General features: G+C 35.9%; 1 protein-coding gene across 1 annotated transcript; it reads right to left on the reverse strand.

Moving 5' to 3' along the window:
• Positions 1-1376: 1376 nt before the first annotated feature.
• Positions 1377-16137, reverse strand: LOC119791406 (solute carrier family 22 member 4-like). The gene is made up of 11 exons (XM_038297481.1): positions 15678-16137; positions 10981-11193; positions 10210-10313; positions 8631-8785; positions 7479-7650; positions 7014-7140; positions 6825-6925; positions 6406-6620; positions 3218-3400; positions 2860-2995; positions 1377-1858 (listed from the first exon to the last, which is right to left on the reverse strand). Exons 1-11 carry the CDS (start codon positions 15885-15887, stop codon positions 1753-1755), a joined length of 1722 nt encoding a protein of 573 aa, XP_038153409.1. The 5' UTR covers positions 15888-16137; the 3' UTR covers positions 1377-1752.
• Positions 16138-16624: the final 487 nt, after the last annotated feature.

A 16624-nucleotide genomic window follows, 5' to 3' on the forward strand; every position in this document is an offset into this window, starting at 1 on the left:
ATCCATCCATCGACTTACTAACGCTTAATCCCAAGTGGGGTTGGAGGGGTGCTGGTGCCTATCTCCTGATGTTTACAGGCAAAATGCGGGGTACACCCTGGACAGGTCACCAGTCAAATGCAGGGCAACACAGAGACAAACAACCATTCACACACACACTCACACCTAAGGAGAATTTAGAGAAGCCAATTAACCTAACAGTCATGTTTTTCAACTGTGGTAGGAAGCTGGAGAGAACCCATGCATGCTCAGGGAGAACATGCAAACTCCTTGCAGAAAGACTGGGAATTGAACCCAGAACCTTCTTGCTGCAAGGGGTGGGTATCCACTGATGAGCCGATATCAAATCAACTAATCATATTTTTTATGCATGTGTCCACTGTGAAATAATATGGAATGAAGTGCACCACTTGCTTTTTCCATATAACCCCAGAACAGAGGTGTCAAGTAACAAAGTACAAATACTTCTTTACTGTACTTAAGTAAACTGTTTAAGTATCTACTTTACTCCATTACTTATATTTCTTCCTACTTCTGACTTCTACTCATTACATTTTCACACAAGTATCTGTACTTTCTATTCCTTACATTTTTCAAACAAACGTTACTCCTTACTCTTGGCTTCGGTTTAATGTTTATAAATATTTATTTCATGTCATGTGCTCCATCCAATGCAGTTGATTGGCTCCATCCACATCTAGTGAAAACTAGTGTAATTGGATGAGTCATGTAGCGCAAACACTCATTAGTTAGCTATTCGTCTAATTTGTGCTGACCCCAAAGGAAATCATCAGAAGCAAGCAGGTGTTTTTCAAACTACAAGCGTGAATTGTCTATTCAATGCTACAATGTTGGATTCAGATAAAGATGTTGAAATGTCTGAAAGGTCGGACACAGGCGAGACCAACAAGACCTCCCTCATCCTTGGCCCTATATCAAAGAATTTTTCCGAAATAGTCGAAAAATGTAGCTTTCAGTTTATATATTGGCATCTGGCTGTTTTTATTTTTAAGGTTACTTTATACTTTTATACTTGAAGTAGTTTTTGGAGGAAATACTTTTTCACTTTTACTTGAGTAAAAAGGTCAAGTTGATACTTCTATACTTCTACTTAAGTAACAAATGTGTGTACTTGACACCACTGGTATTTTGTTCTATTCTGGGGAGAATAAATTCCAAAGTCTCTGAGAATTTCTTTTTTGTGACAATCAGATCACAGTGTTGTCATATATCTTCTATCTGATTTGACTGTAATGTTTTACAAAATGCGCTAGGATGTGATTTGTCGAAAAAAATAAAACAATATGTGTGATACAAAATTAAGGCAACTTTCAGAAAATTGTTTATTTGTATTTATAATTATTTGTATTTATAATAATGGTAATGCAATTGACAGCAGAATCTGATTTGCAATATTGTCCTATCTACAGACAAAAAAGTGATATAGATACATATTTACATGTTCATTTACGATGATAATGGTTCGAGGACTGTCAGGCCAAATGACTGGCCCCCATGCATTTTCATCTGAACAAATCTGGCCCTCTTTGCAAAACGTTTGGACACCCCCCATTTACATTTTTTCCTTAGTAATAACATCTGAAAACCTTCCTAGAAAACAGTTGTTTTCACAAGATGACAAATGTTATTAGAAATATTCACCATAGATTTTTCATGCACCATAATCTGACAGGTTTTTTTTTTTTGTTTGCTTGATTTTCTGTAGAACATCTTATTTTTATATCGGGTGCCTCATAAACGAGTTGTACAGATAATCTCTAGTGATGTACACTCCAGCTCTTTAGAGCATTTTCCTTCATCATTCAGGGCAGCTTTGGAGGTCCAGGGCCATGCAAACCTGTAAATCAGAAAAGGAGAACTGCATCAGTTTTTTAGTTTTCACTTGCCTCTAATTTTATTTTATATTTCTTATACCTATTTTCTTTACAAAGGATTTGTACACTTTTTTCATTTTGTAACAAAACACAAACATCTGTTTTCTTTCTTTTATAATAAACTTATTTTTGCTTTTGTTTTTAATTTTTTCATTTACAAATAAAAGTTTATTTCTCAGACGTTTCTCTGTCTTTCCACTCAGAGCCCTGCTGTCACCAGGAGTAGAAATAAATACAGATTTTAAAAAAATGCACCCATGCTGAATCATTTACATTTAACATATTCAACTTTCTTAAAACAAATAAATGAAGAAAATACCTGAAATTTAAAGTTTAAGACTAGGATTTAACTCAGTCCTTTCTTACTCGACTCTTGAGGATAAAGATGGAAACTGTCTTGCAAAGCAGGGGTGGTTTTTCACCACACACTAGTGCTTTTATTCAGGCCATGAGAGGAATTCTTGTTTAATTGGACCAGATTAGCTCCTTCTGAATGATTTCGGTCTCTTTCACTTGTGTAGTGGAAAACTACAAGATATTGTAGTTGTAATTTTCTTACAACAGCTTTCCTCTCACTACTTTTTTTTTTATATAAGCTAGATCTATGGAGAATATTTTATAGTTATCCTGTATCCAGATTCTCTCACCTGAGCTGTGAATCTAGATTCAGATTCTATGTTCAGATAATTATAATGCTGTTTCTGTCAATCTTTTCATTTATGAAAGACGGCCAACTCTTATTTGATTATCAATTGTGCTATCTACCATATGGATGGAAAATAACTTCTAAAGCAAAATAGTCACACTGGATTTATTAAAGGTATTTAAAGATAGTAGTGGAACCCACATGTACACAAAACTTAATTTATGTTTTTGCACCATATCTTTGAAATGTTTTTTATGCATTTGTTTGTGTTAGTCTGTATCTCCATAATGAAAATGTTAAGGCACTGTGCACACTCACCACTGTGAGGCTGGCATCTGCTCTATGGTATCAGGCAGTGGCTTTCTGAAAGTTTCTGGCAGGAAGATGCAGAGAAGAACGCTGAGAAGTGACAGGACACCTATGATGATCCATGGCAGGAGCTCATTGAACTTAGCTGGGGACAAAAATCAGGCCAAATCTTTTCAGATCGAAGGATTAAATGTTTCCAAGTTTAGTCCGATCAAATATTTAGGGAGTATAAAAAGGAGGGGAAAAAAAGCACTGGAATTTTAACACAAATGGATCTCCAGTTCTAATTATTTATAAATGTAGAGAAATCTTATTAGGTAAAATAGCATTGCTGTCAATCACAGGCAACTAGATTTAAAGGTCTCACCCATTTCCAGCAGATATGGCGATAAAGAGGATCCCACTCGTGAAAACATGGCACACGAGGACATTGCTGTATTCCTGATCACTGTGGGAGACAGCTCTCCTGTGTAGGTGTACATCATCCCAGTCGCAGCCAGAACACCAAATTTACCCAACAGCACCAGGGACATGGTAAGAGCTTGATGACCTGCATGCAAAAAGCAGGTCCTGTGAGCTCACAAGCTGATAAAAAGATCAACCAACATATTAGCTTTTCAGGTACTGGAATCAAGCTTTCAGTTGACTTTCAAAGGCCACATATTTATGAGTGAATGTGTGTGTACAATTGACAATCCGCCAAGTCCTCATCTATGCACAGAAATAATGATTTGATTAATAAAAATGAACCATGAAGGGAAAAAAAATACTATATACTCTAACCAATGGTCTACTGGATGAACTCTGAGCTTACGTTCTTTCCAGAGGTTTTTATTTGGTTGAACCAATCTAGTTTTAGTTCAGTTCTCTCTGAAAGCACTTATAGGTTTCCTTAGATGCATGTTTTGGGATCATTAACCTACTGAATCATCCACTCATGTTTAAACATCATCACCATCTGCAGCAGGTTTATGTCTAGAACATCTATCTCCATTCTCTCCTTCGTCTTTCTTCAATTACATGAAACCTGCTGAAAGACAGCCCCACACCATGATGTTCCCATCTTTAATCATTACTGTTGGTATGCAGGTTTTGGGTGGATATATCCGTTGTTTTTTGACTTCCAAATCCATTGTGTATTACTGCAGCTAAAGAGTTTTATTCGGTCTCATCTGGCCAGATTGTATTTTCCCAGTATTCCACTGGCTTTTATAAATATATGCATTTTCTTCCACAGTAGAATCCTTGTGGTTACCTTTCTCAGGCTCTCCACAAATACTCATTGGCCCTCGGACATTTCTGATAATTATTTCCTCTCCAGTTGCACGGAGGACATAATCTTAGCACTTTTAAAACATTTTTTTTTTTGTAATTATCTTCTTCTTACTTTGAAATTGTATACTTAACAGAACCGAGTAGCAGTTTGGACATTTTTCTGTAACCAGAGCCCAAATATTTTGCAACAAAAGGCTTTAACATCTTGATAAGTTTCTTTTGTTACATCTTGGCAATGAGACACTTTTTTATAAGCCTTCATTTGGGACTGAAACAGCTGATTGTTTTACAAAAATGATCACATTTCTTTGCATTTACTGACATATTTTGAGTTTCCATGCCTTTTGTCACCTCTCTTTCTTCATGTGTATAGTACTTTTTTCCCCCCTGTATCTTATTCTATTTCATTACTCATTCTTACAAGGGTTTTATTTTTGCACATAAAGGCTGGATTGGGTTGTTATCATCATCTGGTGATAATTAAGTATCACTTTTGCCATTTACAAAAACATTTATTTAAAATTCTGATGATTATATGCATATATTTCATTATTTGAATCACTAATGTAAATTTAAGGCATCGATAACATTGAACAAAACTAAATACCGTTTTCCAATGACAATTCGATTCATTAAGGAAAAACATCCTAATATTATTATATATATAAACAAAATTATAATTATCAATAATCACATATTGTAAAAGGCTAGAATTAATGAAGCCACACGAAGGCAAATGCCATATGATAGAAACTGCTTAAACAAAAAACATGCAAAATGATAAATAATAAAATATATAAAATCTGTAAAAAGACAAAAATGAAGGACAATAAAAAAGAAACGGATTTATCTATCAGTCTAGAATCAGAAAAGCAATTTTAAACAAAAATCATAACTTATATCTCTTTGGAATGTGGTAATAACATTGAAGCTTAAAGGGAATCTAAAGCATTAATTGCTTCAGTTCGTGATCAATTTTTATGATAAAGAAATACAGAAGATAGACAATGAACCACTGTTGACCAACAAGAGCACATGTATTGTTTTATATTGTTGGAAAAAAAATTGAGGAAATATTTCACCCTATTTAGAGAAAATGAAGGTTTTGGAAGTTTTTGTTACATCTAGTATCATCTAATTATGTGAAATGAATGCCCTCTTTTACAAAAGAATACCATGCCAAAGGTCAAACGCATTTGTGTTAAAGTGATGGTGATTTGCTGCTTCAGAACCTGGACAAGTTACTCATTAAACACTTTAATGTGGTTGACATAAAAATAAAAAGAATGAAAGAATATAAGTTCCTGCTCAGTGATGTAAATAACTAATTTTTATCGCTGAGTCGTAGCTATTCGTGCAAAGTTTGACACAATCAACTTTTAGGTTTAGGAGGAAATTACTTTCTCACTTCAGGCCAAGATCATTGGTGTGACTTCTTAAAAAAATACAAAGAAAATCACTCTTTTCTCAAATAAGTTTGTTTTATATACAATCAGCATTTATAACTTCACTGCACAATCATTTGTCACCCTTGAAATGATAATTAATTGATAAATTGATAAATGAATCCTGATATACTTTATCAAAAATAAGCACAGTGATAAAGTGGTAAATCAGTTACTGACACATTTTTTACTTGATAATACCAGTTAGAGGTATACGAGGGCGTTCAATAAGTAATGCCCCTGGCCCACTTCCAGATGTTTGTTTGAGCTGAAATTTTGTATGTGAAGTATTTTAAATCTCTATAGATTAAAAAGCAAATTACAGCTCTGAACTAATTGTGGTTTCTGATTTACTGGTGTTAAAACTGAGTCAAGTCTGAGTTTTTGAATTTGAAAGTGGTAGACTTTTGATCAAATGAAAGTAACTTATAGTGATAATTTCCCATAATATAACCTTGTATGGTAAAACATTTTGCAAGGTCATATAACGGGCATCATCACCATACATTACTTTAATTTCATCAAAAGTCTCCCGTGGTGTGAATCCTTTTCAATAGAAAAATGGGATCAATGCTCAACACTCAACAGGTTCCATTTCAGACTTTACTCAGTTCAAACACCTGTAAGTCAGAAACCACAAATAGTTTAGAGCTGTAATTTGCTACTTAATTTATAGAGTTTTAAATAACGTCACGTGCAAAAATTCAGCTCGATCAAACATCTGGAAGTGGGTCTGGGGCATTACTTATTGAACGACCCTCTATCTTTAATATGTTTCTGAAAAAGTCAGAGTGTTCGGTGATAAAGGTGCTTCTTATATACTTATCACACTCACTGTTCATGGTGACCTGGATAAGAAAAAGTGCCAGCGCCCCCAGAAGGGAGAAGCTGACAAATGAAAGACGGCGAGGACACTTTCGGGCAGCCAGCCAGCTGGCAAAGTATGCTGGGATCTCCACAGCTGTGAGCAGGAAGTAGTTCAGATAGGGGTTTCCATACAAAGAAGAGGTACTAAAGGACAGACCAAAGTAGCTGACACTCACAGAAAACCTGGAAAAAAACAAGACAAACTGACACAGCTTTAATTTATTCATTTTAGATCAATAAAGTAACTGAGTCTGTAGCATCATATAGAGAAAAAAAAACGGTTAAAAATATTGCATTTTTCTGTAAGATTTTTAGCTTGGCTGCAGTGATCATAAAGATGTTTTCCACAGAGTTTGCTTTATTTTTAAGGAAACCTTTGCTGCTCACCAAATAATCCACAGTTTTATCGTTATATTTCGAATTTTTGCCTTCTTCAACAGGTCCAGGAACCTGACCGACTCTGGCTCCTGTCTTTCAGTTTTTTCAGCCTGCAGAGTAAAACAGAAACACATCAGTATCCCACCAACAGCTAATTGGAGCTTCTTGAGCTGAAGTTCATTTGGTGTGTTTTTTTACTTTGGAAGTGTCGAAAATGACAGGTGGGGCTTCCACTCTGTTCTCCAGAGCAGCTAACCTCAGCAGACTTGTGGCCTCTTGCAAGCGGCCATGAGACAGCAGCCAGCGAGGAGATTCTGGAATCATCCTAATGGATATTTATAAACATTTAGAGCTGGGCATGAAATTATACTAACACAATCAAAAAAGGAAAAATGCACTTCAGTTCCAAAAAACAGCACTTTGCAAATATATTTAAAGTATTGTGTTAAAAGTCACTCCTTCAGCTGAGAGAGGTCTTTTATTATTTTTATCTCTCAGCAATAAAAACTACAGACAGTAGAAGCATCTTTATTGCAGTGTTTCAGGAGATTTCACTAGTTTGTGATTAGGATTATGCTACTTGATGTTAGACCAGTCTTCAATGCATTGTGATCCACATTCACCTTCCACAGGGAAGTAAATGTTGTAGTTAGACCATCTTACCACCAGAGGGGGATACAAGCCAAGCCAGGTAAAGCCATGATGAGGGACAGGTATCTCCAGCTCCTGACCAGGTATGCAGTTGCAGTCAGAAGCATCATGGAGAACACAAAGGCAAAAGGCTCACCCAGACTGCAGAAAAGGACTCTGCTTGAGCCCACAAGGATTTCTGAGCCTGTGAATAAAACACTCGCATAAATCGAAGGATTTTACTCCTATTTTTCTTTTATTATTATCTAGCATAAGAGATGCACTGAGCCCATTTTTTCCCAATCTAATCTGGTACAGATACAGTTGGACCTAAACATAATTCAATCATCCAAAGCGTATCGACCGTTATCCGATACCGATCCAATTCAACTTTCTAATGGATGAACCACGAAAACATTGTTCAAAACAGGTATCAAATGAACACAGATATAAATGTACTTTTTATTATTTCTTAACACGTAAACAGAAAAAAAGAAAGAAATAGCAGTTTCATTGGAAGTGAACTTGATTGCATCTCTGATATCCAATCCAGCTAATTAGTCAATATCAGAGACAATATCCGATCCAGGTATCGACTCAGTGCATTTCTATATCTAGCATAAATTAATTATTCAGCTCATTGTTAAAGTTTAATATATAATGTATGCTAATCATTTACAAAATGACAGAAAACCCAACATTCAATCACATTGTTTAAAAACAGCTAACATGCTCTTTATATACAGCTTACCTTCGTTCCTTCTAAATATTCATATTCCCCTCTTTATTTATGTTAATTGATTATTTATATATTGTGTAGGTGCATAGTACTTATATTGTTAAAACACTTTACAGTACAGTACTTTACTTGTTTTTTTTTTTTTTTTACTCTTCACTATTGTTACTTTTCATACACTCTTCTAAGGTCCACATTTGTGTGACCATTGCTGCTGTAACACCAGTATTTCCCAATTGCGGGACAATAAATTGTTTTTTCTATTCTATTCCATTCTATTCTGTTTCCTTGACTATGTGTAGAACCACTACTTGTCAATAAGGCATTTTTTAATTTTGATTCTGATCAGAAATTTGATGATTTAACTTTGGTGACCGGTTGACTGGTTTCAGCTGCTTTGACTTGTACATTAGGATACAGAGAGATTAAAGATGTATGATTATACCTACCCAATACAAACACAGCTATGTAGGAGGCAATCTGACCCAGACCCTGCATAAAAAAAAGAACAACGAAGATCGGCCAGGATGGTGCGAAAGCCACGGCGCTGCTGAAGACACTGAGGATGGCGATGGATCCAAAGAGGACAGGCTTCCTGCCGAACCTGCAGCACCAGCACAGGGAAGGATGCAGGCATAAAAACAACATTTACAGTCATGGGAAAAAGGAGTTAGCCTTATAGTTTCAATCACAAATCATTCAACCTGCACTGGAAATTTTGTTTATTAGTTAATTATGCATAGTGCAATTTAACCTCAAATTTAATGTTGAATTTGGATAAAATACTTATTTTAGATCTACCAAGCAAAATAAAGCTTTTTTAATTTCTTTTGCAAAGATATAACAATTTTAACTTTTACAAAAAGCAAATAGACAGTTTTACATTTCAATCTGAAGAAAACGCACAAAAAGAGAAAAGACAATTAGGAGAAATTTATTGATACAATTACTTTGTCTTTGGCACTCAGACCTCGGCAGGAGACATAGCGCTTAATTTTGATAGATATGCATGAACAGGAGCAAAGAACAGGGCTGTTTCCCCCCCAGGCCTGAAACTGGAGTGGAGATAGATGAAGTTGATCAGTCTGTAGACTGCTAGTTAGCGAGACCGTATGCTGAGCTTTATGGCGAGATCCAGTGGACTGCGTGAGCTGATACTAGAGCTTCACTCAGGGACCTGGAAGATGGAAGTCCAGTTTGGAGAGAACCTGTCTATGATGAGCAAGCATGAAGCGACAGTGGAGAGGAAAAACTCCCCATTTGGAAGAAACCTCCGGCAGAACCAGGCTCTACATGGCGGTCTTTTGCCGAACTGGTTAAGATGAGACAGGGAACGCAGTAAGAGTCCAGGAGAAATGACACTACGATGAAGCTTTAGCTACGATGGTGGAGGAGGGGCTGGAAGTTGGTTTAAAAGGTGTCATCTGAATGAAGTCACAGCGCATCCGCCGCCTGTGCACAGGAGAAGACAGGTGCATATCGGAGGCCTTTTAAGATGAACTTTGGATGCCGTTTGTTTTCGGGGAGGCGTGGTTCAAAGTTGATTGGCTGTGTCTCAGGTGGATGAAGGAAAGCAATGAGTTTCTTCAGTTGAACTTCCGCCTATTTACCCAAAAAAAAGCTTACAATTCAGAGTTGTTTAGGACTAAGACAGCCTAAGCTGCTTCCAAAGGTTAGGTTAATTTTAGGGTTGAAAATGTTACCACCACAATAAGTTTGAAAATATTTGGAGTTCATCAATTTTAGGAAATGATTTATTGATACTTCATGTATGTCAGCTTTTGAAAATAAAAACCAAACCAGAAGTTTGACCATGACAAAAAGGGTCCAGTTTAGAACAACCTGCAAATATTGGTTTTAACATTTTCCTTTAATAAGTGTGTTTAGATTAATAGATAAGCTCACTGTCACAGTGTGGCAATTCTTCAACAAAATAGTTGCAACATGATTCCCTTTTGCATACTATTTATCTTTTGGAAAAATATTCCCTTTTGCAAATAATTTAATGAAATAAAATGAGAAATGTACCTGTCGGAGATCATTCCTGAGATAAAACACCCGGAGAGTCCTCCCAGAAAGTAGATAAGTGAAGACAAAGGCTGCTTCCACTGGTCACTACACACCAGGTTAAACTAGAGGGCAAATATAGAGCATATATATATATATAAGTTAATCAAAAACAAAGAGAGTGTACTAAAATGTTTCAGCTGTGCTCATCTCAACCTATGGCCACATTTTAATGCCATTTTCATACCTACTACATTTAGATACATCTCTCTCATTTCATGCTGCTGCAGCGGTTTTCTCAATGCAGCTTTTAAACTGCTTCTAATTTCTTTCCAAGCTGTTAGTTTCTGCATTTCAGAGTTGCCTTTATACAATTTCAAAATTAATTCAAAATTACTCTTTTTATCCGACAGGGATTAATGTCATAATATCAGGGTGTTTTTCCAGCTAGCTGTTGTATAAGTTAAGAGCTGTTGGCAGGAAATCAGAAGTGTTTGAAAATGAAAACTCATTTTCTTTATTTTGTTCGAACAAAACTGAAATTCTATAGAGTCTTTCAAAAAAAAATCTGAGCCTTAAGTGATTACACTGTTTAGAGACGACAGGTAAAAATGATGCAGTCAATAATTTCTGTTTACTTAGAAAGGTCACAACCTCCGGGGGATTGCACAATAAAAATCTTTCCAGAATGACTGTCTGGCCATGAGCTGAACTCTATGTTAATGAAATGCTAAAATAACCATTAACCATCATTTTCCTGGTGCTTCATATTCTAGATGGGCAGTGATATACCTCATTGACCACAGTAGAATTGAAGTACTCAGTACTGTACGTCCATCCATCTTTGCATCCCTCCTGTTTCAGGTTTGATAGAAGGACCTCTGGCATGGATTCCTCCACAGACTGGTTTTTCATCCAGTTTGGACTGGTCCCCATTGCAGACAGGTTCCTAATCGAGTCCAGCTCATATCGACTGCAGCTGTTTCTCTCTGTCTGCCCAGCCACCTGCCAACCAGGAAGCATCATTATTATGTCACTTATATTTTCTTTCCCTGATTCAGAGGACAAGAAATCAGACTGCATCATATCAGGTATTTCCAGCATTAACCAGCATGAGGACTGCAAAATGATTAAAGCATTCTATGTATTATTTTAAAAAAATATTTAACTCACTACCGGAATGAATATCTTTATATTTTGGGGGGGAAAAAGCAGAGCTGTGCAGGTTTGTCAGAGGAATACAGTCACATGAAAGCGGATGAAGATCATGTTCAGTTGGGATGCAGCGAGAGACAGCAGAGCAAAAGGCTCTCTTTGTTCAGATGTATCTCAATGTTCCTTTTATAATTTGTTATGTAAATTTTAAGATTTACTGAGTTGCATTTACTTAAGTAACTTTCAGGAAAAAAACTACTTTTAGTAGTATTTTGTTCTTTTCCATATTTTTCACTTTTAGTGAATGCTTTTGTGGGGATATTGATAGTTTACTCTTATCCTACCCCACCTTGAGTAACTCAAACGATTCAGAGATCAGGTGAACTTAAAATAAATATATAGTTTAAAAAAATAGAGATCATATCTCTCCTATCCTAGCTTCTCTTCATTGACTTCCTGTTAAATCCAGAATAGAATTTAAAATCCTCCTTCTGACATATAAAGCTTTAAATGGCCAAGCTTCATCTCACATTAGAGATATGATTGTTCCTTATGTTCCTAACAGAGCACTTTACTCTCAATCTGCAGGTTTACTAGTGGTTCCTAGAATTTCTAAAAGTAGAATGGGAGGCAGATCTTTTAGTTATCAGGCTCCTCTCCTGTGGAACCTACTACTAGTCCGTGAGACAGACACCCTGTCTGCTTTTAAGGGTAGGCTTAAAACTTTCCTTTTTGATAAAGCTTATAGTTAGAGTGGCTCAGGTTATCCTGAGCTTTCTCGATAGTTATGCTGCTATAGGCTTAGAATGCTGGAAGACATAGGGACCCCCATTTCATCATTCTGCTTTGTTCTATCTCTATTCTTCCACCCTGAAGAATTTGTAAGTTCAATGTCTAACGCTATGCTCTCTCTGCTTTTTCTTATAGTAGTTTCATCTGGTAGTTTCCTGTTTGGCTGTGACACCATCCTGGAGAAAAATACCAGCTGTGCTGCTGCCATCAACACTTTTGTTTATAGATGTTGGAAATCTGCCTGTTTTTGTTGTAGATCTCTTGAAATCTCCTTGTTTATAGTTTAAACTAAAATAAGTCAATCCAACATGGAAAGACTCACACAGGGAAAAGTTGCAATTACAAGTAGCAACCATTCAAAATGGCCCTTCCAGGTCAAACCCCAGAAGAATGGCAGCCAACTTCCAGCCACTTGAGTGACCTCATCTTGCATATTTTTCTACTCTGACTCAACCCTTTCTCTAAATTACAGGGTCTGACCAGGAGAAAGTGCTTCTCTTTAGATCTTAATGACCAAAAATCATGACAGAAAGAATATTTTAGTAAACAGATAGATTTTAAAAAAAGGGCCAGCCAAGGACCAGCTAAGGACCAGCCAAGGACCCATTGAGGAAAGGAAACGGCTACGGCTACTACTGTAGAAAAGTTTTAATCAATTCAATGTATTTCCAATAACACAGTCAGATTAGTTAAGATTTACTATCTAAGAAAAAGCAGCTGTTTGCAAAGACTCTTTGACTCTCAAGAATCCCTCACACTGAGCATGCATGTAGCGACAGTGGAGAGCAAAACTCCCTTTTAACAGGAAGAAACCTCCATCAGAACCACGCACGGGTTCAGAGGCCATCGTCTGAGGCATACTGGGGTTCTAAAGACAGAAGCAAATATTGACATTATGAGATGTGATCTTTTGCTCTCGGACCCCGGCAGAAAAGTGAAAAAAAATCTGCACAGATCTGTTCACCCTTTCTAGTCAGAGCCTCTTAGTAACTACCCACTGCTGTATCTCTAGAAGTGGGTAGTAACTAATTACATAGGTATATAAACTTACAAAAACATTAAACTTTTTTAAGAGTAATTTTAATAGTAACTAAAGTTTATATTCATATTAAAATAACTGTTCTCTTATTGTACATAAGCTTATTTTATATCTGAAGTGACCGTGTTATTTGGAAGTTAAGCTAGTAATTAGAGTAAGGAGTGAGTATTGCCACTTCACTGTTATTAAACGTTTACAATGCCTGCTATGTCGCCTGGTTTCAAACGTTTCATGCAGTGTTTCTTCAACGAGGATTTCGGTCATTTATGTTATTCATCTATTTTAATTGTTTTATTACAGTCTTATAAATTCCAGAATTTATACATAATTTTTAATTATCATCTCTTTTATAACATGATTTAAAATAGTGAATCAGATGTTATGATGAATTACTTTGTACCTAAGTAGCTTCTTTGCTAATAATTTATAAATGTTATGGTTGACCACTTTTAACACTTAATTATGTAAAACAATTGTTCAATTAGTACTCTTACACTAGGAAAATGTCTCTGACTTTTTCCTTTTGGGATGATCTCCAGATTCACTAAAACTTGAATATGAACACGAGTGACAATCTCAACAATCACCATGTAGGTAAAATTCAAATATCTAAAGTTTATTTATTTTCATAAGTTAGTTAGTATAGCAACATAAAAGTAGTTCCTTTAAGGTTTAAAAACATACTGTTACAGTTAATGATCTCATCCAGCTGTTGCAAAGCAATCCTCTTATTGGTCAAGTCTCTTTTAGCCCTATATTTAGTATCTACCTCTCACTAATGACACTGTTTACATACAGTTCTTGATACTGTGTATATTTGCTACTTGTTGTCTTTGAGTCTTACAGCTGATATTAAGTGAAACAATCTATTTGGAAATTGCTATTAAATGTTTAAGGGCTGATAACCAAACCATCCTAAAATATTTCGTCAAGTTAGCAGAAAAATATTGAAAACAGCATAATATTTGGAGACATAACATGAGGTTAAGAGACAAAATGTTTTATTAAATGGTTTATAGGGGCTGTATAGGCTTAGACTATTGGAGGACATAAGGGCCCCTTTGCATCATTCTATCTCTTTTCTCCCTCTCAGCAGAATTTGTTAGTTCATTCTCCAACATTATGCTCTCTCTCCTTTTTCTCACAGAAGCTTCATCTGGTCCTGTTTGGCTGTGACACATCAACTGTGCTACTGTCATAAACACCTTTTTTTTTTTTTATAGATGTTGGAGCTTGGCCTGTTTTTGAGTGTAGTCCTGTTTCTCTGACTGTGAATGGCTGAATGTGCTCTCTTCATTCTCTGACATGGGAGCTGGGTAGAAGCTCATCTGCCTGGCTGTGTGTTTCCTGGATGGGGCCACCTGTGGAGCTGGTTGACATTTACCTTTTCTATCTCTGCTTCTGTCTCTTTAAACTCAGTCGGCCTCAGCAGATGGCCGCTCACAATGAGCCTGGTTCTTGAAGGTTTCTTCCTGTTAAAAGGGAGTTTTTCCTCTCCACTGTCGCTACAGGCATGCTTGGTGTTTGATATTGGCTTTGATGCAATCAACTCATTTTCCTTAGAAAACTTTGAATCAATTTGACCGTATGATCTGGTTGAACTGTAAAGTGCCTTGAGATGACAGGTGTTGTGAATTGGTGCTGTATAAATACACTGAATTGAATTGAGTAGATGTTCAGAAATAAAGTGATGTCTAGTGAAGTGAAAAGGCACAGGGAAAAAGTATTAAAGACGTAAAGAAAGTTGTTGTGAATTGGTGTTGTACAAATAAACTGAATTGAATTAAATACAATTCATTAAACTATCATTCATGTAATATTCAAGGGAGACATTGGAGAACATGAATGTTTTCGTCAGAGGTGTCTATTAACAAAGTACAAATACTTACATTACCTTACTTAAGTAGACATTTTGGCATCCATACTTTAGTGGAGGAATTATTTTTCAGAAAACTTTTTACTTCAGGTCCTTACATTTTTTTTGCACTTATCCTTACATTTTAAAATAGACTCATTAGTTCTGTTTCATTTAAGCTCGTTTTAGTTATTGCCTGTTGGTATTTAAAAAAACCATCAAAATGATTTGTTTCATCAAGACGATTTATTTGTGGTTGGACTCTTCTGCTTCGCCACATACCAAAAGGAATAGTTTTTCCAACATGATGTAAAGTTACATTTGACACTGTTACCATTAGTTCTAAAACAAAGAAAAAGATCAACTCTAAGGAAGTTATCATCCAGAATTGTAGAAAAAAATTCCTTTAATAAGGTAGTGCAGTAAACCATCTGTCCTTAATAATTTTCCTGAATTACCTTTACTTTTATACTTTAAGTATTTTTTTTAATTTACTTTTACATTTTAACTTGATTAAAAAGCTTAAATTGATAATATAAATTATACAAAAAGATTTTTTTAAACAGTAGAATTTACACTTCTAGTTGAGAAATAAGCATGAATACTTTTGACACCTGTGGTTTAATGTAGTTTGGCTACAGTTCTGACCTGTAATGAGATGTTGGCCTGGATCCATTCCAGGCTTAGGTTGCTGCTGACTGGGCTGTTGCAGTGGTGTGGGGGACTGGCCAGCAGAAAAATGACAGACAGGATGTTGAATCCACAAGGAAAACAGGTGATGCAGAGAACAAAGAAGATCTTCCTCTGGAATGGGCCCCAGTCCCCCAGAAAGGACACAGACTCCTCATAATCCTGCATTATTCTGGTTTGAATTTAAAAACTAATCCAAAAATTTCAGATTACTGTAATTGGCTCTGTTATCAACCAGGGACCAGGCAGGTTCCTATTTCTGTCTGTCTGGAAACTGAAGAAATTCTGTATTTTATCTACATAACACAATACTGCTGTAACAGATATGTATGCTGTCTTCCAAATAATGCACATAAAAACTACTGAAACAATTGTTATATCTAGAAAAAATGTTCATAAATAGAGGCCTGTGCTCCATCTGCTGCCAGTCAGAGTCCATCTGAAGCTTCATATCTCCTTTATTTCACAAGTGACTCAAAAACTCCTCCTCTTATCCAACCCCTCACATCCGCCTCTTTAAAAAGTAGGATTTCACACATTAAAGCTGGTTATAACAGTGCAAAGGGAAACTGCTTCTTGGGGCTAAAGTTAAGAGTTTAATCTGAGGAGGCTCAAGTACAACAGAGGGCCAGATTGTAATTTTGTAACCACAGTTATCTTCTGTTTGCCCGTGGGACCTGATATACTAAATAAAAATTGAATTTGACAAAAATGTAACAATCTTAGCTCAACTAAACAGTTTATAAAGAATGTTTTAAGACAGTAATGATACATTACATGCTGAGTTTATACACATAAAGATCCATAAAAAAGATTTCAAACCAACTAAACAGGCCTGAATGCAATAGAGAAATATAATTTTATTTGAATTAGTTTGTCTACTTCAACTTATGTTTTATTCTCCA

The sequence above is a fragment of the Cyprinodon tularosa genome, unplaced genomic scaffold (assembly GCF_016077235.1).
Source record: "Cyprinodon tularosa strain WSP-4 unplaced genomic scaffold, ASM1607723v1 ctg388, whole genome shotgun sequence".
In the NCBI taxonomy this organism is placed as follows: domain Eukaryota; kingdom Metazoa; phylum Chordata; class Actinopteri; order Cyprinodontiformes; family Cyprinodontidae; genus Cyprinodon; species Cyprinodon tularosa.